The following is a 24,452-nucleotide window of genomic DNA, read 5'->3' as shown; positions in this document are numbered from 1 at the left end:
CATGCCAATGACTAATAAAGGTATCTTTTAAAACTGAATTTCCAAACAGCTTTGGGTCCAGCACTTGATATCCTGAAGCAAACAGCAACCAATGAACTGTGATCTAACCAGCCAAAGCAAGCAGTCAAAATCTATTTGCCTCAGATAAGCACTCACCAGGCTGTAGTAGTTCTCCATACTAAGGTGCTATCATCAGTACTGGTGTGAGTGGACATACAGGTCACTGAAAACATTGCATCCCTTTCTCAAAGGAAAAACACTCGGGGAAAAAGGTCTTATATCAGCCCAAGGGATTTACAACAGCACCAATACTTTAACAGTATTAGATCAAAACATCTGTTTGTGTACATTTCCCTTTGAAAGATACCTGGCAAGGTAAGATTAATATACCCTACAGCATTACTTGTACTATTTTTAGCATTAACTACTTCCTACTGAAATGTTTATGGCAAAACACCTTGCAGATAACTCTTAATGGAAAAAATCAGCTCCTGCTTTGAATAAAATTCTACATTTTAACTAGTTCCAGGAGATTTCTTGGAAGGCTGTAGAGCCAAAAGTAACCTGAAAGATAATCTGTGTAATTACCTTTGAAAATCTAGTGTCTTTAAACACAGAAAATAATGCACTGTCTCTTTTAAATTCTCAACCTATACCTTTCCTTTACTTACACTTCCCATCTGTCAGCAAGTGCTTGTAATTTTATTACACTGTCCTGTAGTTTATGCAGAGTTGGTATTATTTTACAGAGTTCTGTTAATGGACTGGATAAATGGTAATGCTATTTAAACTAGTCTCCTGCTCCAGCAAACACAGCTGCAACTGTACTACTATTTCTAGGCAAACATCTTGACCTGAACACACAGTGCTCTCTCAACCCTCCCAAAGAGAAATTGGAGCAGACAGCAAAGGGAAAGCATAGGCGGCCGCTGGCGGCAACCAACTGTGCCTAATCATAATTCATATACAGTGTCCCCTCTTTCTTTTATATTGCATTTGGGCTACACAACAAGCATATGTGCTTCTTCACCTGGCATCTCATTTACAGCCAAGGGTCAAATGGTAATTATTATTCACAGAAGCTCAACAGCATGTTAAAAATCGGCAGTATACACACAGAGTGTGATTAGCTGCTAAATGAAAAAATGAATATTAAAATCGAAGGATTGATCACGTTAGAGAACTTTAGTTCTCCTTAGATATATGTTTGGATGTAAATATAAATAAGCATAAACAATGATACACTCAAAAATTGAAATTTTATACTTTACAAAGTGATCAAGCTACAGTCTGAAAACTCACCAAGAACCTTTTTAACTACCATCAATCCCTTCACTGGCCTGGTGCTTTTTAATGCTCACATTTAGTGTTAAGTGACTGTAGATTTTCAGTATTGCTCATATTTTCTTTTAAATATGAATACATTATAGCCAGACATTCACTTTCATGGTCTGATCAACAATAACCCTTAGGCAGGGGAAATTTAATACTGTGAAGCCAGTGATCTCTTACTTTCCACCATATCCACTATGAGCAGTTGTGTACTTTATGGCAAAGGACATTATAGTTTTAAGACTAGCATCTATCAAAAACACAATTCTGAACTGAATTTATTCAAGTAGGGGTTTGCCTGAAGTGTGCATCCATTTTTTGTCCAAGAATTATGCCTCATTTCTATTTTATGAGTTTAGATAACCATTGCACTATAGGTAGAATTATAAAATTATAAATCTTTCATTTTCCTTCCTGATGAAAGTAATATCTTCATCATAGCTGATGGAAATTACAAAAGACTCAATTGTTTATATATAAAACACCATACAAATGTATTAATATTATAGTAAAATACTTGTTTGCCAGAACAAAAGCCCTCAGGAGCTTTCTGGACTAATAATTTAACAACCCACTGCAACTATAGGGAAATTCTGGAAACAAAGATACATACATCCAAGGCAATGGAAAGAAACAAAAATACACAGACAAAATACTTGCACTCATAATAGTCATTTTCAGTGTAACATTTTATCTCACTAGGAATGGCACAGAACTATTATTTTACAAAATCAAAACAGAAATCAACCCCTAAAAACAAAAGCTTTGTTACACCATTTGTTCTCAAGAATATTTCCATATACTACTAGGGAACTAGTCAGAGGAACCTCACCTTTCTCCACCTCCAGTCTTTTTTTCCAAACCAAATAAAATCAGAAATGTCAAAAGCAGAAATCTCACCTGAAGTCTACAAAAATGTGCCAAATACATAACAAATTAAAACAGGGCTGAATTTGTATGATCTTTTCAAAGCCCACTTAAGCATTTCATGTATCGCTTCCATGCTACATATTGAAATTTAAAGGTGCCTTAACATTTATTTTGTTACAATAACTGACAATATAAATACAGAAACCAGCATCCAAACTTCATTCCACATTTTCTGTAGCAGAAGTAAGTGGATTCTTAAGAGCACTGAAGTATCAACACCAAATTTAAATATTGCAAAGTAAAACACTATCAAACTAAAAAATACAAATCAAAACCAAGTCACTGCCCAATTTGATATAGTATTTGTGAAAGGTAAAGCCTCTCATAGTTTTTCTTCCCAGAGTTTAAGTCACTACCTTTCTGATGGAACACAGGAGAGACTTCTCCACAGATCTACCATTTCCCAGTGCCACAACTTTTCTGGTCAAGTGTGTGAAGCCAGAAAAACAGAACACCACAAAACCAAAGTGCTGATACAGTGTTATATCTCTTAGTCAGAATCTCCATAGGCATTTTTTTAAATTTCTTTTAATACAGAAACCAAAATATAAGCAGGAGGAAAGCCAAAGTATTCTTCCAGCAAAACTTCATTATGGAAGTGAGAATGGATAAAAACATTTTGTCCCATACAACTATCAGTACCTAATATAGTTGGTTGGGTTTTTTTGCTTTTTTTTCAAAAAATCTTGCAAAGCAGTCCAAGAAAATGCTGATCATAAACAAAACATCAAGATTCATAGATGCACTTTAGCCCTGTTTGAGACTAAAAACAAAAAGCCTACTGCAAGACACAATGACATGAATTCCAAGTTTTACAGAAGAGCAGTCACTGGCTTGTGCCTACTTACAGCCTGTACAGCTTCGGCGTCCCCAGAAAGAGCAGCTCAGAAAGCAACTGAAGGTTATTTCTGTTTAGGCGCCTTTCAAAAGAAAAAGAAAAAGAAAAAGCTGTGTTAAGTTACAAGTGCTACAACAATGCAATGCAACCAATCTGAGCAGGCATCCCAAGGCTGTATCAAGCTAATCTCAAAGACCAAAAAGGCTCTGCAGTGCTGGTCCATTAGCGGAGACATGGTCCAGCCGTAAATTTACCATGGACTAATTACATTTTCTGGTTTCCCCAGCAGACCATATTACCTATTTTATGAATGATTTTGAATTTCAGTAGTGTGACTCAATCACAAAGTCAGGGCTCTATCCTGTATAAACAACTAGAAAGCAAAAAATTCAAGTCCCCACCAGCTCCGTGTTTCTCTTACTATAATGAAGATCAACATTCTGTGACCATGAAAAGGTTCAAGGGAATGGGAATCAATTGCATACACTTGGTTAAGTAATGAGATAATGTATCTAAAGATCCATACAACTCATTTAAATAAAAGCAGAAGAAGCAGTTACAGGAACCTTGATCAAATATAAGTCAAAAAGTCACAGCTTCATAGAATCGTATTTGGCATTAGAGGACATTTTCCTGCATGCATTTCTCTGTAGCTGCAATGGTACATCATGAGGAATTTAAATTTAAAAAGATAAGACACAATCAGTTGTACATAAGACAGTGCAAAAGAAAAAATGCAACTGGAATCTGAAATTACCCATTTGACTATAAAGTTTCTCACTGAACATGCTGATCATAGCCAAAATTTCTAATTTGAGGTGACAAGTTCAAAGCTCACAGTACCATAGCCATAGGCAACAGAGCAACCACTAGCAAAATCAAATATATTCCATCTTCATGTTTTTAAAGCATACAGTTCACATTATTATCTGTGTAAGTGACAGCCCTGGAGCACACAGTCATACCAGTAGAGAATTCAAGCTCAAAACAGGTTTTTGATTGTTTTCAAGCCATGCACCACACATGCCACCTGCCATTCAAGCAAACACACACACTGAAAAACCTGCTTTGTCCCACCAACCACATCAAAAGTCCCAGTTTGCAATGGGCAGTGCTTCTCACTGCAGTAATTCAAAGCATTACTGGACACCAGACAGCAAGATATTATCTGATATTTATTTCCTCCTTACAGTGGTTATGTTACAAATTTCAATACAAGGATATTCTACAAGGAAAAAAAAAAGGTATTGACAGCAATTTTGCAAAATTAAATTTTAAAATTTCATAAAGGTTTAAAATTTCTTTAGTTATTCTTAGGGCTATATTCAAACTAGGCTCTCAGGGCTCATTTTTCATAAACACTGTTCCGTCTAAAGGTCCTTCCAATTTGAAGGTTTTTTTCCCATAATTTCACATATAGATACACAGACACAACCAAAATCCAGTTTTACATTGCTCCACAATTTAGTTCACTTTGTTATTACTCCACTAAAGTTCAACAGGACTACTGATAAGTGCAAAATAATCCCAGAAATGTTATCTAGCCACAGGTTGTTCCTACATTTCAAACCACAAGCAAGCAGTCAGCTTTTTTGGTATCTAGATATACAAAATTATCCAGTTTTAATGTAATGTTCCTTTTTTTTAGTCAAGCACCAAAAAAACTAATTTCTTTAAGCAGAAGACATTTAAATTTGGAAGATAAGTGAATGGAGAGTGAAAGAAAGAGATCCTAAAAGGAATCTTATCCCTTACTTAGTGGGATAAGCGAAATAAGTGAAGAAAGTTTAGTAAGTTGTAAGAATTTTAAAAAATGCTTAATCCAGCAGCAACAAAAACTGATGCTTCAAGTCATCTTTTCAAACCAGAAGAAGGTAAGTTTCCAATAAAACAAAAGGCAGAGCAATAAAGAAGTTAATGAGTAGTGGAAGGCTTCTCATTTGAACATTGCTTAAAAAGAAAACATTACCCACATAAAAAAGGAATTCATATATTTTAGTGTTTGTGGATCTACTGAACTTTTGCAAGGCCATTATAAACTAGAGATTTTTACTGTTAGTAAATGTATGTGTAAGTATATACTAAGTCCACAAAACTGAAGCAGAAGAAATGTTGCAGTCAACTTCTGCGATCAGAAAAGAATAATGTGAAAATGGACCTCAACACTGAACATCAAATGGTTAAAAGAAAAATAAAATTGATTTAGCTCTTTGATAAATAGTTCAGACTTAAACCTCCAAGTCTTACAGATCAAAAAGTACATGGGCAAACAAGACTTTAGGAAGTTAGCCTCTAATCAGAAGCTGTTCAGGTCAAAAATTTGTTGGTATTTTTAAGGACTCAATTAGATACTAGACAGCAATGGCAAACTTTAACTGAAGAGGCAAAGAAATCACTCTGTATGCATTTTTGCACAAGTCCTATATCATAGAATCACAGAATCACAGAATGATAGAATTGGCTGGGTTGGAAGGGACCTCAGAGATCATCCAGTCCAACCCTTGAACCACCGTTGCGGTTGCTAGACCATGGCACTGAGTGCCACATCCAGTCTCTTTTGAAATATCTCCAGGGATGGAGAATCCACTACTTCCCTGGGCAGCCCATTCCAATGTCTGATCACCCTCTCCGTAAAGAAATTCTTTCTAATATCTAACCTAAACTTCCCCTGGCACAGCTTAAGACCATGCCCTCTTGTCTTGTTGGAAGTCATCTGGGAAAAGAGACCAACCCCCACCTGGCTCCAACCTCCTTTCAGGGAGTTGGAGAGAGTGATGAGGTCTCCCCTGAGCTGCCTCTTCTCCAGGCTGAACAGCCCCAGCTCTCTCAGCCTCCCCTCATAGGATCTGTGCTCGAGTCCCTTCACCAGCCTGGTTGCCCTCCTTTGGACCCGCTCCAGGACCTTCCTAAATCTCCTCCTAAAATCGCTCCCAATCTCCTTCCTAAATTGAGGGGCCCAGAACTGGACACAGTACTCGAGGTGTGGCACTTGGCTGTGTTGAACCTCATCCCATTGGAATCAGCCCAACTCTCCAGTTTGTCCAGGTCCCTCTGCAGAGCCCTCCTGCCTTCCAGCTGATCCACACTCCCCCCCAGCTTAGTGTCATCTGCAAACTTGCTGATGATGGACTCAATCCCCTCATCTAAATCATCAATGAAGATATTAAACAGAACTGGGCCCAACACTGATCCCTGGGGGACACCACTAGTGACCGGCCACCAACTGGATCAGCCCCGTTCAGCACCACCCTCTGGGCCCGGCCCTCCAGCCAGTTCCTGGCATAAAGTGCTCCTGTCCAAGCTGTGGGCTGACAGCTTTTCCAGGAGAATGCTGTGGGAGACGGTGTCAAACGCTTTGCTAAAGTCCAGGTAGACCACATCCACAGCCTTCCCCTCATCCACCAGACGGGTCACCTGATCATAAAAGGAGATCAGGTTGGTCAGGCATGACCTGCCCTTTCTAAACCCATGAAACACATAACAAACAAGGCATTATAGTACAATGATTTAATAAGTGATGATAAAGGTCTTCAGTCAGAAGAAGGGTGCTTTTCACTAAATACAGTAGCACTCTTAGGACATCACCTTAGAATGATACTTTACAGGTGAAACACTTGTGCTAGTAAGTAACTTTCTGCACAGGTAGTTAATACCTTAGATCAGGAGTTAGTTACTACCTGTAGTAGTTGATATGGCTCTCACAATTGAGGTACTGTTGCTACACTGATGCCTGTGCTGCTACAGAGTTTAAAAAACTGAGTCATAGGTGATAAATCAAGTTCACAAATCAACCTAACAATAAAGACCACAAACCTTATGACTCAACAATTTCTACAAAGTGAGCCTGACACCTACAATTAGTGTTTCAACCTACATTTTTACTTCATCGTTTTATAAAACTTTTACAAAATTAAAACATTTGCTCTTTGAGCACCTAAAGTTAACTGAGGGAATGCACAAATAAATTACTGATCTTTAATGAATTCTGTATCTTGCAGCTTCTACTTTGAACAGTTTCTTCCTACTCATTGGAGTTTTTTAGACCTCAACTTTCTCTTCTAAAAATCTGACTATTTCTTACTGCCTGTGCCTAAGAATATAAAACACTACTCATTTTCTTGAAGGAAACAATGCAAAATACATTATCATCCTCAAAAAAGCTTCAGCCACTCTTTACACATACAAAATTAAAACAGTTGCTCTCAAAGGAATAAATTTTCTGTTCTTATGTTTCCTACAAGGACATTTTACAAACTGGACCTCACTGAAATTAATTTTCCAAGACTATAATACCCAGTTCTGTTTAAAAAAATGCTATGAGTTCACATGGAAGTGAATGCTAAAAAGGATACAGGGCAAATACAGAATATTTAGACTACTATTGCAGTATATAACAGCTTCAGTCATCATGAAGAATTCTCAGTCTTTGCGACACACACACACACAGAGTCAAAAAAATACTCCTATGTGAAGATTTTTCACTAATATACAGCATTCTCCACTATTTCCCCCTTTTCAGGTGACCTCATGCTTAATTTTGTCTGAAATAGCAAGATCCAGAACACACACACCTAGTGGAACAAGAGTGAGACAGGCACAACCCCTTTCCTCCTTGGAGCTGAAACCTGAGGTAAGCACAGATGGATCACAGAATCCATGACTATGGATTGCAAAGAACTACAGCTAATGCAGCATAAAACCAACCAGAAAAACTCCACGATGTTCTCTTTCCATGTGTGTTGGCAGAGATTTCACCTCACCGAGACAGAGATAAGGGAAACTTGAAGTTCATCAACTGAACTGTCCTCCCAGAACTGTACAGTGTTTAATGTGAAGAAATGAAGAAACAGTGATGAGATTTCATACTGCCACCATTTAGTTTCCCAAAAAAAAAAAAAAAAAATTTCTCAAGCAAAGGCAAAGAGCTCAGGAGTACAGTGTTATAAGCAAGAGAAAATGTACTGGAGAATCTCTTCTAACTTAAATACTTTAGATAATAAAGACTCTTGGTAGTGGCCAGAAATAAGTGTATGAAGGTCCAACATTTTAGAAGTCTTTTGATTAAAAGGAAACTGAGGCACAGTTGCAATTAAAATATATATAGCTTTTTTCTTTTACTGAATACATTTTTAGGAAGAAATTGGGCAAACTAACAGGCTGGCACAGGTAAATTTCTGAACTCCAGGATGAATTCAAGCAAAGTCCACATACTGCCTGAAGTACTTTAAATAAAGCTCCCAGAGCTCAGTGTTCTAAAGACAATAAAGACTAGAAAAACACATTCAAACTGAAGTGATGAAAGTAGTAGACAGAAAAATCAGTTTAAGGACAAAGGAAAATCTTTGACAGATAGGTGAAAATGCTCTTTAAAGGAAGATGAATGCCAACAGACAGATAAAAAGTAGGTACAGACAAGCACTAGGTTGCACTGTGAAGCAGACAACAGGAAAGTAAGCAAAGAAATTGGCTTGAGTGATTAGCTCTAGAGAACAGGGTATCTAGAGGATGAGAGAGAGGTCCTTATGCTCCCCATGACATATAACCTAATCCACTGAAGTCTGGCCATGCCACTAATCCACTCCGAGATTTATCATGCCACAGTAACTGGGATCCAGTACCAACCATGCATGGGGAAGGAAGGGAAGAATAAAACTCTTCTTACTTACATTGTCTGAAATGTAATAATCTGCAATTACTCTTATTCATGAGCTTGTATTCCTGTATTTGTTTCCCAGACTTGTGACATGACTGTCTCTTGCTTCTTGTAATCAACTGCATACAGCCAGAGAAACCATATGAATCTGCACAACGTCTCTCGGCCACCAAGATGTTCCAGTCCTTGACTGTCCTCATGGTGTAGCAGTTTTGCTCTCATACCCAGTCATAGCCTCTCCTTTCAGTTTTTGCTTCTTGTCTCACCATAGCAATGAGCCTGGCTTAAATTTTTTTCAAACCACCTCCCAGGTACTGGATGGCTGCTATTTTGTTGCCCCACTTCCCCTCCCTCTCCCCCCTCCAAGTTGTCTTCCAGAAGATTTTAGTTCAAGTAGAGCCAATTTTAGCCATAGCCCCCCTAAAATAAGAAAAGCCCTCAAAGATAACTTGAGAGCTGATTGAACAGCTGTTCCAAGAAAATTATAAATCAGCTGTACTCTAATTAGAAACAGCCTATCCCATTGGGTGCAGAGAGAGTGAGCGCCTTCCAAAACTCCAAATACAAGGCACAGATGCATTTTATTCTACCATCACTGTTTCAGGAAGAAGGATAGAAAGCTTCCAACTCATGCAAAGTTACTGACAGCAGAAGTCATTATTTTTCATTCCTCCTTCGTAGTTAGTGAAAAGTAAATGCACTATCTGTGCAAAGTAACACACAGAACTGTTCAGCTTAGAAACTGCACTCTTCAGAACAGCACATCCTTAACTGTTTGTCAGCTGACATTATTATTGCACCATTATAAAACTACCACATAGTTCATCTCTTCACTGAAGCTTATTTGCAAAATATGCAAACTTTAAAAAGACAAGCCATTTTTTTCATTAAATTTCAATTTTAAACGAAATCATGTTTCTGTAAACAAGCCACTGAGTGTTCACACAACAGTACTTCTTATTCACAATAACAGAGTTTTTTGGGAACCAGGCTCCCAAAAAATTTCCAAGAGGTTAAAGAGATGTGCGTCTGCTGGGACTAAGATCAGTTCAGGCTTTATGAGCTCAGTCAATACAGAGTCAACCCAACAGAAAGCTAGGGTACTGCACCCAAATCACCTCCATGGACAGATTTAGCCATTAAGTCCTAAAAACCTGACCCTAGATACACAGGATCAGAATCCAGATACCAGAATAAGTGATGCCTACACTTCCCCATTAGACAGCTCTACACAGAGCTCAACTTAAGCTTATGTCTGCAAGGAAGGCAAGCCTTATTACTTTCCTACAAAACCACTGTGTTGCTCCATCTGCCAGAGGCAAAGAACATCTGTGCACCCATGTCCAAAGTCACAATATACTGAACTTCTACACAGTTGGCAACTGCTGTCTGTGAATAAGACTTGTGTGAACATGTCATCAAGCGAGAAGTCCCAAGAACTAAGAGCTAAGCAAAAGATTGTGCCAGTATTTCCATTAAGAATTCTCTGCAAAGACCTTCTCATCTCATCAGTCAAACTCCTCATAATCTCATTAAACCCAGCAGTATCAAGTTTACTGATCACATGAATAAAAATTGCAATTCAGTGCTGATCTTGCAGCACTTGGATGTCCAAGTCAAAATTTTTCTCAGGTCAAAAAAACACAATAAGGGCTCCATTTCCCAGGCTAAACAGTAGGTAGCCAAGGTAGCTTAGTATCAAATACCAATTAGATATTTATTTCAGTGAAATATTTTCTGAAATGAAGCAGGACATAGACACTACTGCAAACTCAGCTTCTTGCTTGTGTAGGAAGTGGTGAAAGTTTGCAAACTCTAGTATTACATTGTACTAATGCACACCACTTGAAGCCTAACATTTTCTGTCCTTCATTGTCTTCTCAGAGTTAATGTGAAATCCAAAATTACCACATTCCATCCCTGTCCTAAGCAATTCTTCGTATATTACACAGAAGACTATTTTTTTGCACAATCAGTTTTGTTTTGTTTTTAAGGTTTTCAAGTATAAGCAGAGCTTGGACAAAGTTTCTGTTTAGTTGGGGTTTGGCTTTTTCATATTTTTCCTAAGAAGAGAAAAACTAAAAGAAAAAAGAAGAAAAAGGAAGAAGAGAAACTTTATCTCAAAGCTTCTATGTTGCATCCTGTTTCCACAGAAATGATATGTCTATAACTAGTAATTATTCTTTCTATCTATAGCATTAAAAAGTGTGAAAAACAAAGCCAGGAAACTACCAGCTAGGTAGCCTCACTTTGATGCCTGGGAAGGTGATAGAGCAAAACAAGATATTTCTATACACAGTAAGAACAAGATGATGACTGGGAGTTGCCAGCATGGATTTACAACTGGGAAAACAATGCCTGACCAGCCTGATAGCCTCCTGCAGTGAATAAAAAACTTGGCATATGAGGGGAAAGTAACAAATTTTGTTCTAATTTGACTTCAGTAAAGCTTCTGAGACTCTCTCATAAGTTGTCCTCATAGACAAACTGAAAGCACCCAGCCATATACCCCAGAGGTCAGTCCTGGAGCCACTGTTTAGCATCTCCATCTGGAAGACAGGACCAAGAGCACTCTCAGCATGTTTGCAGATGATACAAAGCAGGAAGGAATGACCAGCACAACAAGTGCATCCACTGCTGCTCAGAGGGACCTGGACAGCCCAGACAATTGGTCAAAAAAAGTAACTTCATGAAGCTCACCAAAACTCAAATGCAAAATCCTGCACCTGGGAAGGGATAACCCCAAGCATGAGCACAGCCTGGAAAACAACCATTCAGAAACCAGCTTTCCAAAGAAAAGCCTGGAGTCCTGGTGAACAAGAAATTAAACTGGAGCCAGCAATGTGCTCTTGCAGTCAAGGCCAACAGCATGCTGGGCTGTATTGGGAAGGGTGCTGCCAGCAGGTCAAGGCAGATGATCCTTCCCTTCTACTCAGCACTAATGAGACATTCAGGGAGCTGTGCCCAAAGCCAGACTCAACATGAGAGACTTGTACATACTAGAGTAAGTCCTGGGAAGGGTCATGAAGACAGATTGAAGCACCTTTCACATCAGATGATGAGAGCTGGGACTGTTTAGCCTGGGGAAGAGAGGGCTGAGAGTGATCTCAACATATATAAACACATCATCTGTGTAAGCAAGCAATGCACTCCCTTCCCAAGTAAGGAAAACTAAGCCAGATGCAGTGAAAGGACGAGGCAACTGGCACAAATCAAAATACAGGAAATCACATTTAAATCTAAGAAAAATCTTCCACTGTGAGGGAGGTCACTGCCAGAACAGGTTGCCCAGCAAGGCTGTAGCTTCTCTGTCACTGGTGACATTCAAAACCCAACCAGAAACAGCCCTCAATCACCTATTCTGATTGACTTTATGCTGATCAGTGGCCCAGGACTAGACAAGCAACCAAGGCTCCTTCAAACCTCCACAGTCCTGTGAGGCTGAATCACTGGATTTTATTATGCAAGATATAACACAAAGAAGGAGACTGAAGCTATAAAATCTCCATAAAATAATTCAGAATCAAGTATCAGGTGAAGCAACAGTGATCCCTGACACCTGGGACTACTCCCAAGGAGGAAAGAGAAAAAAAAAAAAAAGGTAAAGGAAGAAGAGAGGAGAAGAAGGGAAGGTGACCTATTAGATGGAATTTAGCTAGAGTTTGGGCAAATCTTTAGAAGGGCAAGAAAGGCCTGCAGATAGTCTACACAGGCTTGCAACTGTCTTTCTGGCAGCAAGTTACCACAGTAAATCTTCACTCAAGTATTTTTCTGCAGCACCTGTACAGGCATCCTGCCAAACCAAAGTCAGAAAAGCTGGTGTGTCTTAAAAAAAAATTAAGGGAGGCTTTGCCACAATGTATTTGATTATCGGTCTAGACTATTATTACAGACAAGCCAGCACAATGCACTGGGTACTATGAAGGAAAATAAAACATTTCTGATGAAGTTTCAACCAGACTTTAGAGTAAATGAGGTAATTTAACAATATGAGTCACTGAAGTGGCAGCCTCGCAGCCAGATCCCTCACACATTTTGGCATTTAACTATAAAATTCCACACAGAACTGTGGCTTCTGCAGTTAAATAAGGAGCATCTCAGATGGTCTTTAAATTTGCTGTACTAAAATGTAAAGACAATTCTCACCTGTGGCCACCTAATACTGAATCTTTAAAAGAAAAAAAAATGAACTGGCTCTACAACAGATGAATGATTTTTACAGAGTAAAACTAAAATGTAGATCTTAAAATTTAATGAGTGCTCCATAGCATCCATTTATAACATCTACTGAATTAAAAAAAAGGCTACCTGAAAGAAAAAAAACACTGGCACACCAGTTCTGTAGAATCAAATTTGGTTTCAACATTTTGCAACAGTGCAAATTACCCATTTCAGAGGAAGCAAGAAAGAAGAGCATCCAGCAAACAGTGTCACAAAGGATGAGCACAAAACAGATGTGGGAAAAATAAACAGCCTTCCTGCCGTGGAATTTGTAAAAAGGACTGCAAAGAGCAAACAGGACTTCTCACTGCAATTTGACTTCTAGACCTATAAAAGGAGTCCCATGAGAAAAGAGTCGGATGAATAAAATATACTAAAAATAACAGCAAACATTTACAAGGCTTTTAACAGAACACTGGGTTTGAACTTAAAAGTTTTACCAAACATTTTGTAGTATTCTGCAATCAAAAATGCATCTATTAACTGGTTTTTATAATTCCATTCAAACACTGCATGTAATAATGTCTTTCAAATCAGCCTGCTCCTGAATTAACATATTTTTTAGACATGATATTTGTAGCTCCTTTGACAAAAGTCTGCTCGTAATTACTTGAGTATTTTTTAATTTTTTTTTTAAATATAAATACAGGTGCCCCAGCACAATTTGTGTAAGATGGTTTCACATTCCTTTGGTAAGTGATTAGCACCGCAGGCTTCGTGGTCTCCTCCTTGTTCCAAGATGAGGAATGTGCTATGCATTGCCCTTAAACTATGCAGGATTAGTTAGGAGATGGCTTTTTCACATCCGTGATTAACAAGGAATAACTGTTCACCCCCTTCAGGGCTGTTCAAAAACCCATTCTCTACCTGAACTCATTATTCTTCCGTTACCTATCACACACGTGTGAAGGTGTTAACCCTTCAAATGCTCATATATTCAGACTCAAGTCAGACAGATGACACAGTACCAATGCTCTAACAGGTTAAAAAACTTTAACAATAAATCAAAACCTCAAGCAGCCTTAAAAAAAAAAAATTAAAAATCCCACATGCATTAGCACCTCAGGTTGTAGACAGTCCAACCTAGACCTTCCTGGCTGCAGAAGTTAGAAACTCTTCAAGATGAACCACAACTCAGATATTATTAACTCAGTCTATTAATAAACTTGCTCACCAAAATGAAGACCAAAATTCAGTGAGAAAAATAATGGGGACAAACTTCTTGTTAAAGAGCTAAGAACTCTTTTAAGAGCTCAGTTCACTTGCCATACAAGATTTTACTCATTAAAACAAAACAACCCTGCTTTCATTAAGATTATGTAGGACTGAGCTCAAAAAGCTAAAACACTGTTCGTTTATTGGCTTTTCTTTTAGCTATGGTAATGGTACCAATGATTCCTGGACCAGTAGCAGTGACTTTACTGCTGACATAGCATTTTTCACCAGTGGTTCTAAAATTCCACCCTAGCCTTTAAACTTCAGGTATAAGCCTCTTTAAATTTGAAAAAAATAAAGTCAGGTTTTGCTTCTGTTAAAACTGAAAAAACTACATCATAAAAATAGACAACATTTGTCATTTTTTCCAAAGTCCCTAGCTCCTGAACTTTGATCATTTAGCTCCAGAAGTGAAATCTGGGGGTCTTAACACTTCTTTTCTGCAACTGAAGGGCTGTATTATAGAGCTTTAAAACCCAGCAAGAAAACATTCAGACCAAAACTAACTATTCTGGGTTTAATCCACTGACACAGCTCAAACTGAAAAAAAAAATCATAGAAACGCTGCTATCCATCCCACTTTTAAACCAAAGTAACTATTTTCCTGCTTGGGATTTCTATTTTATGGATAGAGCTAGTCAAAAATGGGAATGAAACTGAAAACTCATGCCACACAGTAAAAAGCTAGCACACAGGTTTACTTTTATCTCTGGAAAGCATGTTTTATACAATCAGTAAATCTACACCATCAGAAAGACCATACATGTAAGAGCCTTACCTACACTAGACAGGAGCAGTGCCAGTTTATCTGGTTTATCTTGAAACAGCTGTTAACATCCCCAAAACTCCAGTTTGCTATTTTAGAATTGTGTGGTAAAAATTCAGAAAAATGCATGAATTATAACACTTAATTTCTAAAATATCTCTTCCTCCATCATTCAGTAATACCTTGTAAGAAACATAAAAATACAACATAGATAGCAGTTTGAAAGTTATTTCAAGTACCAACTTGAAGTTCAGCCCCTACAGCATTCTTTTCTTGAACACAGTGTTTCAGCTCCCATCATTTAGCACATTGGGGCTGGTTTCTGAGTAGGTACAGGAGGGTAAATATTTAGCTCAGATGCTAACTCAGAAGTTGCAGTTGTTTTAGAACCTGAGAAAGTCACATTTTACCTCCACCCTAGTTTTTAGCAGGAATAGGTTTCAAAGAGTTGGGCTTTTTTTTCTAAGTCTACACAGTGAGCTCTTTAGATTTTTAAGTTTATAAATGGATATAAGAAATAAATTCTAATAATTCAAGTATCAAAGGTGTAGGGACTTGGCCTGGAAACTTTTAAGGCCACACAAGTGAACTTTCTCACAAGAGTAATCACTGGGATTACTCATGCAAACCAAGTTACTTATGTGGTAAGGGTCTGCAGAATCAGTTTAAATTAGCATTTTAGGGGCATACTGATGCCTCAATGGAGCATACAGAAATACAGGAAGAAAAATAGGGGTAGTTTTCAAATGATTAGTGTAAACTCTTCCTATTCCAACATCTTTGGATGCTTAGCAGAGTCTTAGAATGATCACAGCTGGCATCTGAACCTTTAGACATTGAAAACTCCTAAAGAGAAATTAAAGACAATGTTTCAATCAGCCAAAAAACACTTTTTCCTAAATAAAAAGGTAACTGCTCTACTACATAAACAAGTGAAGAGTATACTTAGCCCTCCAAGCCTGACTACATTGTATTTCTGGAGCACACAGAACTGTATGGAAATTTTAGACTTCAGTAGCTTATAATAGAACTGGTTCAACAGTCCATAGTAGCTGCCTCCAACCAAATTTTGTACTTTCTACCAGATGACAATAGCTTGTAAAAACACTGAAATACTTTGACCAGTAGCTGCAACATCACAGAAGATAGTCTTGAGGATAACAATTGACTACACTCTTAAAACATCAATTTTAAAGCTGTGTCTAATAATAGTGTTAATTTGCAGCAAGTAGAGATTTTCATTTTACCTTCATCTTTTCTCAGCACATTTTTCCAAACTATTATAAACATCAACACCCAAGAGCTTTATAATGCAAGAGGTGTTTAATTTCACATCCTCATAAGGAAAGATTTTGAAAGGTTTTGTCTCCTATAATAAGCAATGGTCTCTGGAAATCCTTTAATTTTAACTGAAAATTCTCTGTACCTTGACCCTCTGTGCCTTCCTGCCATGCAGCAGACCAAACCCACCAATAATAAATTACTGTGGTCTATTTAAGAGAGGTTCAGACAATGTCACAGTTCATCTCAATCCTCTCTTTCAGGAATCTGCCATTACCAAGTGGCAACATACACTTTAGAGGCCCTGGAGAAACACAATCTCATAATACAGGTTAGTAATTGATATAGACAGTCTTTGCAATGTTAAATACGGGACAGCAAAGATCATAATTAGAGTTTTTGACACTGCTTAAGGACATAAAGTATGAGCTGTCCTGATGACTAAAAAGTAGGCTTTGTATACTCAAGTTCAAAGAGGGTTGTTCCAACAGACCAAGCATCTACACAACAACAGACCATGTGGTTCAGCCAGCCAAGATACAGGCTGCAAAGTCATCCTCAAGGCAGACCTCCTCACTCAGACAGCGCTGTACCAAATTGGTCCAGATCAGAACTAGTAACCCCTTTAAGAGCTGAGCCTTCAGACAAAACTGGTGGAGATTATAACCAAGCAAACACTGCAGTGCATACACAGTGGAGTGAAGACTTCTTAGAGAAGCATCCAACTAAAAGGCTCACAGCAAAATCACTTTCAGCTTCAGCAGGGTCTCTCCAGCAACTGAAGTTTCCATAGCTAAAACCTAGCTGGATAAAGCTGCTAGTTTCCATATTGTTTCCCCCCCCAGTTCCCCAGTTCTTACGTAGTTCTTTATTGCTAACTGAACATTTTTACGTTAAAATTACAGCAGGGCTGTTGTAGTAACAATCACCTGTTACAGCAGTGTTTACTGTGGTTTTGGTTTCCATTGCACTTCTACAATTACACTACAGCGACACAAATTCCTGTTTTGGAACATACTATGTCTAAAAGTGGACAGACTGCTACAAATACATAGTGTGCCAGAACTTGGTTGTTACTGAAATAAACCATAGGAGAAACATTTCTATCCACTTGGGAGAGGTCAAAGCAGATTTAATCAAATCTTTGTTTTCTTCTGAGGAGAAGGCTTACAGTGTCTTCTCTCAGAGATAAATTTTGCAAAGTGCTTCAGGTCTTCAATTCCCAGTTCCCTTAGAAGGTGTTGAGGAAATTCAGTATTTTGCATAATCAGTTCTACAAATGAGTATACATTATGAGTAAATCAGTGATCAACCAAAGAATTCCTTGAAAATCAGGGTAGCTGGTTTAAAAAAGAAAGGCTTTTGTAAATCAAATTAAAGTTCAAAACAACAACAACAACAAAAAAATAAAAACCACCACTTAACCTAGAGGTGGATATTTTTTTCCCCAAAAGCAAATTACTGTGGAAGTCTATTCTTCACTTTAAAGAGTAGTGAAGCACAGTAAACACATTTTAAAATTCAGCCCGTATGTGCTAGGGCAAGATATTCCAACATAAGAAATACTGCATGTAAATAACTTCAGTTCACTGAAGTAGCAGTAAGGTTCACTTCTCCCATTGGCATGCTAACAGGACCACATCAGGTATTCCTTGACAGGAGCTTGGCACACTGTACTTAAAGTGGAAATGTGACATCCTACACTTAGACACTGGGAAAAAAAAAAAAAAGAAAACCCAAAAAAACTAAAAACCTTTCAAATGCTTGCTGCTTAATGTATAAAAGAAAATACTTGAAGGAAGTATCCACAACTTTCATGAGAAATCGTTTTGAATTTCAGAATTCCAAGGAGATGAATTGGCTGTCAGATAACAATGTGCCTTCATCAGATGGACTTGGCATTTGTAAACAAGAGGAATTTTGTCAGCTTTTCCTCACAAATATGAAATATTTGCTCTTAGCCAACAGCTGGGGCCGTTTAAAGACATCCTGCATATATATTCAAATTACAAGTCAACCACACACCTAACATTGACTGGATTCCAGCAAATTAAAGAAACTCAGACAAGAACTGCAGCAGATGCAAAATTATTCTGAAGATAAAACAATCTAACTTTGTAGGTCTAAATTAATAAAAATTTTCAAATGTCAGTTTGCCTGCTGAAGACCTAACAAAAATAACCCACAAAAGTAGCCTCAGTAATTAGAATCTCTTCAGAACTGCTATCTTACGTAACTGGAAAACTTTTCCAAAGATTTTACAGATTTACCAAGACAAACAAAAAAAGAAAAAGAACAACAACAAAAAACTAAATGAAAAAATGTGAACACTACAGACAAGCAGGTTTTAAGTAGTAAAGTTTTTTTTTAGTATAACAGTTCTACACTTCAGAAATCCTATGATCAAGTGCCTCGGAATTATAACAAGTTAAAATAATTTTTGAAATATTGTTAACAAACCACACAGCAGGATCTTGCTTCAAGATAATCAAGAAATAAAGTTGACTATATACTGTTTAGAACTTAGTGAATATTTGGGATCTTAGTGTCAAACCACATCCATAGTGAAAGCATGGATCTCTTAATGTTTATTAATGTTTCATGTATGTGTACTTACTTTTGCAATATGAACGACACTGCTGTTTAATTTTTTAGCTAGAACCTATAAACCAAATTTAGGAATGTGTATATATTATTCCAATATAGTCCTCAGCAGGAGAAGTTGTACTAAATTGCTATGCTTTGTACAAAGCTTAAAACACATTGTAAAAAAGTATTGCATAAAGTCGGGTTTAATAGGACTTTGAAAAAATCTGACTATGCATTTTCTAAGAGCAATCTCTCATTAAAATTTATTCAGAAAAGGCTGCACTATGTAACAACACTTTCCATTTTTAGGTGGAAAACTTACTTTGGATTATTTTTTAAAATGAGGTATCTCAAGTACATGATATTTGCACTATTACAGAAATTTCATAATTACATAGGTGGTTACTAACTCTCTTGAACAGCTTTGTCTATATCACCCAACCATAATGGTTTGTGGCTTTTTTGTTTTAAGCACACAGCATCTGGGGATACAAAGCACAACTATAATAAGACAAACTGAATGTTTAGGCAAATGCTGCTTTTCCATGGAGTAAAGTAGAAATGCCCTTATGAAGTTAAAGTTGCAGCAAATGAAAAACTAAACAAGACCTCAGAGGCATGCTTAAAGGAAAGGTGATTAATGAAAACACAAACTAAGATACCTGATAATTAAGACTCTGCTCAAGTTCTACAGAAACACACATTAATATAGTGGTGTTCATAGACCTTGATAACCTCAAACTAAAACTATATCCAACAATCAGCACCTTGCCTTGAAGGAGTCAGATGTCATAAGGAGAACAACACATTTTAAAAAATACTTTTTTAAAGAAATGTTGCAAAGAAAGCACATACTGAAAATGTATGCAGCTTACTGGAAAAAAAAGCAGATATTATAAAAAGCAAAACTAGTTTGAGAAATACTAATTTTTAATGTCCTGTAACCAAGTAGATGTTTGCACTTCTGCTTTAGACAAGATCCTATCATTTCCATAGTACATCATCTTTTTTTTTTTAAAGTTCAAATTCAGGTTTTGAAAGCTAACACTTCATGTTTTTCCTGAAGTCTTTAAAAAGGCTTTAGTCATATAAACAATGGAGTAAAATTCAATTGCTGCTTTCATAGTACATGACAAGACAACACTTTTTACCTAGCAGTTACTTCCAGTAAGACATCATATAAAACATCCAGTTTCCTCAAAGACTAACAAATATCTAACACTTCCCCTCAGAGAACAGCCATGGTTTAGGTGTATTCATGTTCAAACATCTCTTTGTGTATTCAAGGGAAAATAGTTTATAGTATTCAACCTATTTCCTACAAGACAATTGCAGTTTACACCTCAAAGCTGGGCTGCTCATGAAAACTCCCCCCAGTTCAAGTCCCATATAGACTGCTTAGGAAATTCCTTATTTCTCTCATAGACACAAGCACAGATGACTCAAGTTCAAACAATTAATAAAAATCAAGCTTGAGTACCTTAACACTTATTAAAAAAAAATCTCTCGCATGTATAGAATTAAAATACTTACAGCCTCTCCAGTTCTTTTAAATCCTGGAATGCTCCTCTCTCGATAGTACTAATCTTGTTCTCCATGAGTTGACTGAAATAAAGGAAAAGTTGTACACAGGTTTTAATAGCTCCGAGATAACCTGTGGCATTAACATTAATCATTTAAAGGCAACCACATATTCATTAAAATAGTACAACAGTTATTCTAGAGTGACATCCACCTTAACCTTCCAGACCCCCATCATCAACACGTTACATGGGCACATACACCCCAAAAGGGGGGGGTGGAGGAATAATTCTCAGTAAAAGAAATAGATATTATATTTGCTCATTTATTTTAAGAGCCTCAAGGCAAAAAGTTACACATAGGCTTACACACTGGGTGCACCAACACGCATACAACATTGTTCTTCAGCAAGTTACAGTACTCTGGTTGAACAGTGTGAAAGCAATACTAGTCTCACATGAGTAACAAAACAGAAATATTCAACTGTATTTTGGGTAAAAAACATCAGTGAAAGTTTGCGCAGAGACTGTAATTGGAACATTAGTTTTGTTTTGTAAATACAGTTAAAAATTGCTACAACAAATTCTGCTTGAGAAAAACAGAAAAGGATTTTATACCACTATTCACTCAAATTAAACAGCTTAATAAATAAATGAATTCTGAAGTATTTTAAACTTGCTATTAGCTAGATTTCCCTCCTCTCCCTCCCCCCCCCAAAAAAAAACAACACAAAAAATCAAAATCTTCATAACAGTTGAAACAAAAGTATTGACAAAAAAAAAAAAAAAACACAAACCAAGTCATTCCTTCTTTAAATTCACTGTTAAAGTGTTTCCTTTTTGCCTAGAAAAGGAAGAACCATCACCTGGGACATGGTTTTAAATTAAGTGAAGGAATAACTTTTTCTTAATGAACTTCCTTATACTTCAGGTTGAGAATGCCCATTTTCAGTGTTAACTAAAAACTTCCTAACCTTAAAATGAAGTCACTCCAACAGTCATTCAAATCAATTTTAGCACCTCTTATTTGTGAGCTACATGCCAAATTAAATCCTCAAATTATAACCTTAAGGAAATGTTTAAAAAAAATTTAAAGAAATCCTATCTAAAGCAATTGCTAACTTACTGTTATCAGTGTGTAACACATGGGAGAGGCTGTGAGCTCAGAAGTAGCAGCACAATAGTTAAAAAGTGATAACCCACCCAATTTATAAACCAAAAGATAACTAGTTCAGTGGTTTTTATAACAAACTCTAGTATCAGTCCAAAAAGGTGTCAGTGATATAAAAATAAAACTTACAGTACTCGAAGGTGTCTTAGACCAGCAAAGTCAGTCTTGGTGATTCTTGTGATGTTGTTTCCATTAAGATCCCTGAGAAGAATAATTTATAAGCAGCAAAATTAAAACATTCAAAAGTTACTTTTAAATTGTTATGTTTGTTTTCATGGACACAGCCTTCTCAGAAGTCAGGAGATGTAAGTGAACTCAATGAACCATTCCTACAACTAAAACTGTGGGAGTTCCTAAGTTCCAAGTGACTGAACGAGGGTTTATCTTTAAAGTACTAGTTTCAAACTTTGGAATAAGAGACCTTTACTAAGTCAGTTCTGCCTGCCACTACAAAGCTCACATTTATCTTTAATACAGCAGAAACAAAATCTGTATCAATGAACATGGTTATAATTGCATTTAGAAAACCACTAAAGCTACAATATATATATAATGCTACAGTATTTGACTGCTACAAAACCTAAGTGACTGAAATCAAGACTATTTTTGTCAGCAACTTTCAGCTTTCATAGTATTGCTACAAAGGCAGAATAGGGCTTAACTTCCTACAGCACACATTAGCTTTCAAATGAGCACAAGGTTGTTGGATATCTGAAGGGCAACACAATTTTAAGAAAACTAAACTCTTCATTTGCTGCACAGCAAACTATACCGACTGCAGAATGGAAACCACACACAGAAGCTATAGAAAACTGTACTTACACCCTAGCATTTCATACTGTTCATACTTCATCACTCCTTTCTCTCCTGGAGTTATATGCCTTTCATAAGATTCTGGGGTCAAGATTTAAACTTCTCTCAATTGCGATCACTCCCAGTAAAACCAGACTTGGCAATCCCTGAGGTAAACCACTAGCAAGAGGTACTACAAGGAAACGACCCTAGCAATTACAGCCCATTCCCAAGGTAGGAAAAAAAAATAAATTTCTTTGGTGTTTACACGACATGTGGCCAAAACAGAACTGAAAAAAAACCGCACAGGTCTCAGCAGCAATGTGTCCCTGATACTTTTCCTGAATGAAAACCATCGCTAGGGATATGTTGATACACCAACATTTAAACGACTTAGAGTACGAAATAACATGCTCCACAATTCCACTTACACCTTCCTCAAAGGCTGCCCGATACGACATATAACCAACCACAGCCTTGCTCTCTCGCAAGACTAGAAAATACCCTAGCCAGAGGGCACAGGAACGGTCTCCAAAAGCGGATGGAGGGAAGGGATCGCAGTTACCGCACAACTCCGTGCCTTCCCTGGGAGTGGGAAGGGGGCTAAACAACCCAGCCTGCCCTGGCCTCAAGCGACAGGCGTGCCTGCAAAAGGGCACAGCCCCGCCGGGCTCCAGTTTGACGCCCGCCCGCCTCCCAGAGCGGAGCCACCGCGGCAGCCCGTGGAGCTTCGCCGCTCACCCCGGGGCCTCCCTTACGCCCGCGGAGCGCGGCGGGGCGCCGCGGCCCGGCCCTTCCCAACGCCTGTGGGAAAAAGAAAGCCGAAATAGCCCAAGTTTGCCAGGAAATGGGCGCCGGCGGGGGGAGAGGCCACTCCGCCACAGCCTCGGGCTCCCCCCTCCCGGGCCGCGGTGCTGCCTCCTCCCGCTCCCCGCGGCGTCGGGAACCGCGCTCCCCTCTGCGGCTTGCTGGGGATGAAAGGCGGCCACCTCTCCCGTCTCGCAGCGCATCGCCGTGAAACGGGCACCGCCAAGAACGGAGAAGAACCCCCCGCCCCCTCCAAAGGGCGTCGGGACCTCAAACCGGGCCGGCTCCCGCGGCCACCGTTGCCCTGACGGGAGCCTGGTGCCGAGGGGCGCTCGCCGCCGCCCCAGCCGGGTTACTTACAGCCTCTCGGTGTTGCGGGGGATGTTCCTCGGGACGCCGCGCAGCGCCAGCCCATGACAGTCCACGGTGCTCCCCGAGCAGGAGCACTGCGCCGGGCACGGCTGCGTCGCCACCGCGCCCGCCATCGCCAGCAGCAGCCCCAGGGACAGGGTGAGCTTCCCCCAGTCGCTCATCATCACCGCCCGCTGCCGCCCGACCGGGGCCCGCTGGCCTCGGCCCCGGGGAGGCGAGGGGCGCGCCGCCCTCCTCCTCGCCGCGGGGAGCTCTCGGGCAACTTTCAGGGTGGGCAGAAAACGAAGTCCTCTCTATCCAAAGGCAAGAAAACAACCCCGGCAAAGTGGGGTAGGTGGCACCGATCCGCGCCTGAAGGCAACTTCGCTGGGAGGGGGGCCGGGCCCGGGCCCTCACTCGCTATAGCCCGTCGGGTGGCGGGGAGAGGCGGCTCTTGGGGTCTCGTCTTCACACGCTCCCTGTACAGGCGAAGCACACCCGAAGGGCTCAGGGCAAGGCAGAGTTGGGCTGGCTTCTAATCTTCTTGCTCGCCCCTTTCAAAGCCGCGGCTCCCCTCCGAGCCCCCGACTCGAGGCCGCGGAGCCCCGTCCGCCTGCCCGCCCGGCGCGCTTCCTCCGCGGCAGCTCGCGCAGCGCAGCAGCCGCTCCCACGCGCGTCCCCCGCCGCGGGCCGCTCACAGCCCCACGGGGGGCGGCGGCGGGGCTGACACCGCGCACACACCGCCCTGCCAGAGGCGCCTCAGCAAATCATACCCCTCTCGCAGGCATTCATCAAACTGTCTCACGGAAGGAGGAGGAGGGAGGGCAAGAGGGAGAGCGAAAAAAAAAAAAAAAAAAGTCAAACACACAGAAGATGATGTTGGGCTTGGCTTTCCACCCCCCCCCCGCGCCCCCTCCTGCTGTAAGCTCCCAAGCCAAGTTTAGCAGGAAAGGGCTGGTCCTAGAGCACGATAATAATAAGCAGCT

At 39.4% G+C, this 24,452-nt stretch overlaps 1 protein-coding gene across 1 annotated transcript; it reads right to left on the bottom strand.

The window, feature by feature from the left end:
- Positions 1 to 3,106: 3,106 nt before the first annotated feature.
- Positions 3,107 to 23,651, bottom strand: LOC115598264 (slit homolog 2 protein-like). The gene is made up of 4 exons (XM_030449939.1): positions 23,476 to 23,651; positions 21,646 to 21,717; positions 20,359 to 20,430; positions 3,107 to 3,182 (listed from the first exon to the last, which is right to left on the bottom strand). Exons 1-4 carry the CDS (start codon positions 23,649 to 23,651, stop codon positions 3,107 to 3,109), a joined length of 396 nt encoding a protein of 131 aa, XP_030305799.1.
- Positions 23,652 to 24,452: the final 801 nt, after the last annotated feature.

This window comes from Calypte anna, chromosome 4A (assembly GCF_003957555.1).
Source record: "Calypte anna isolate BGI_N300 chromosome 4A, bCalAnn1_v1.p, whole genome shotgun sequence".
NCBI classification, from domain to species: domain Eukaryota; kingdom Metazoa; phylum Chordata; class Aves; order Apodiformes; family Trochilidae; genus Calypte; species Calypte anna.
This window is presented reverse-complemented; position numbering and strand designations above follow the sequence as displayed.

Coding starts and splice junctions, on each gene's coding strand:
- LOC115598264 (XM_030449939.1), bottom strand. CDS start 23,651: ATGATGAGCGACTGGGGGAAGCTCACCCTGTCCCTGGGGCTGCTGCTG. Junction 21,718..23,475: donor CCCCGCAACACCGAGAGGCT/GTAAGTAACCCG, acceptor TATTCTTCTCAG/GGATCTTAATGGAAACAACA. Junction 3,183..20,358: donor TTAAAAGAACTGGAGAGGCT/GTAAGTATTTTA, acceptor TTCTTTTGAAAG/GCGCCTAAACAGAAATAACC.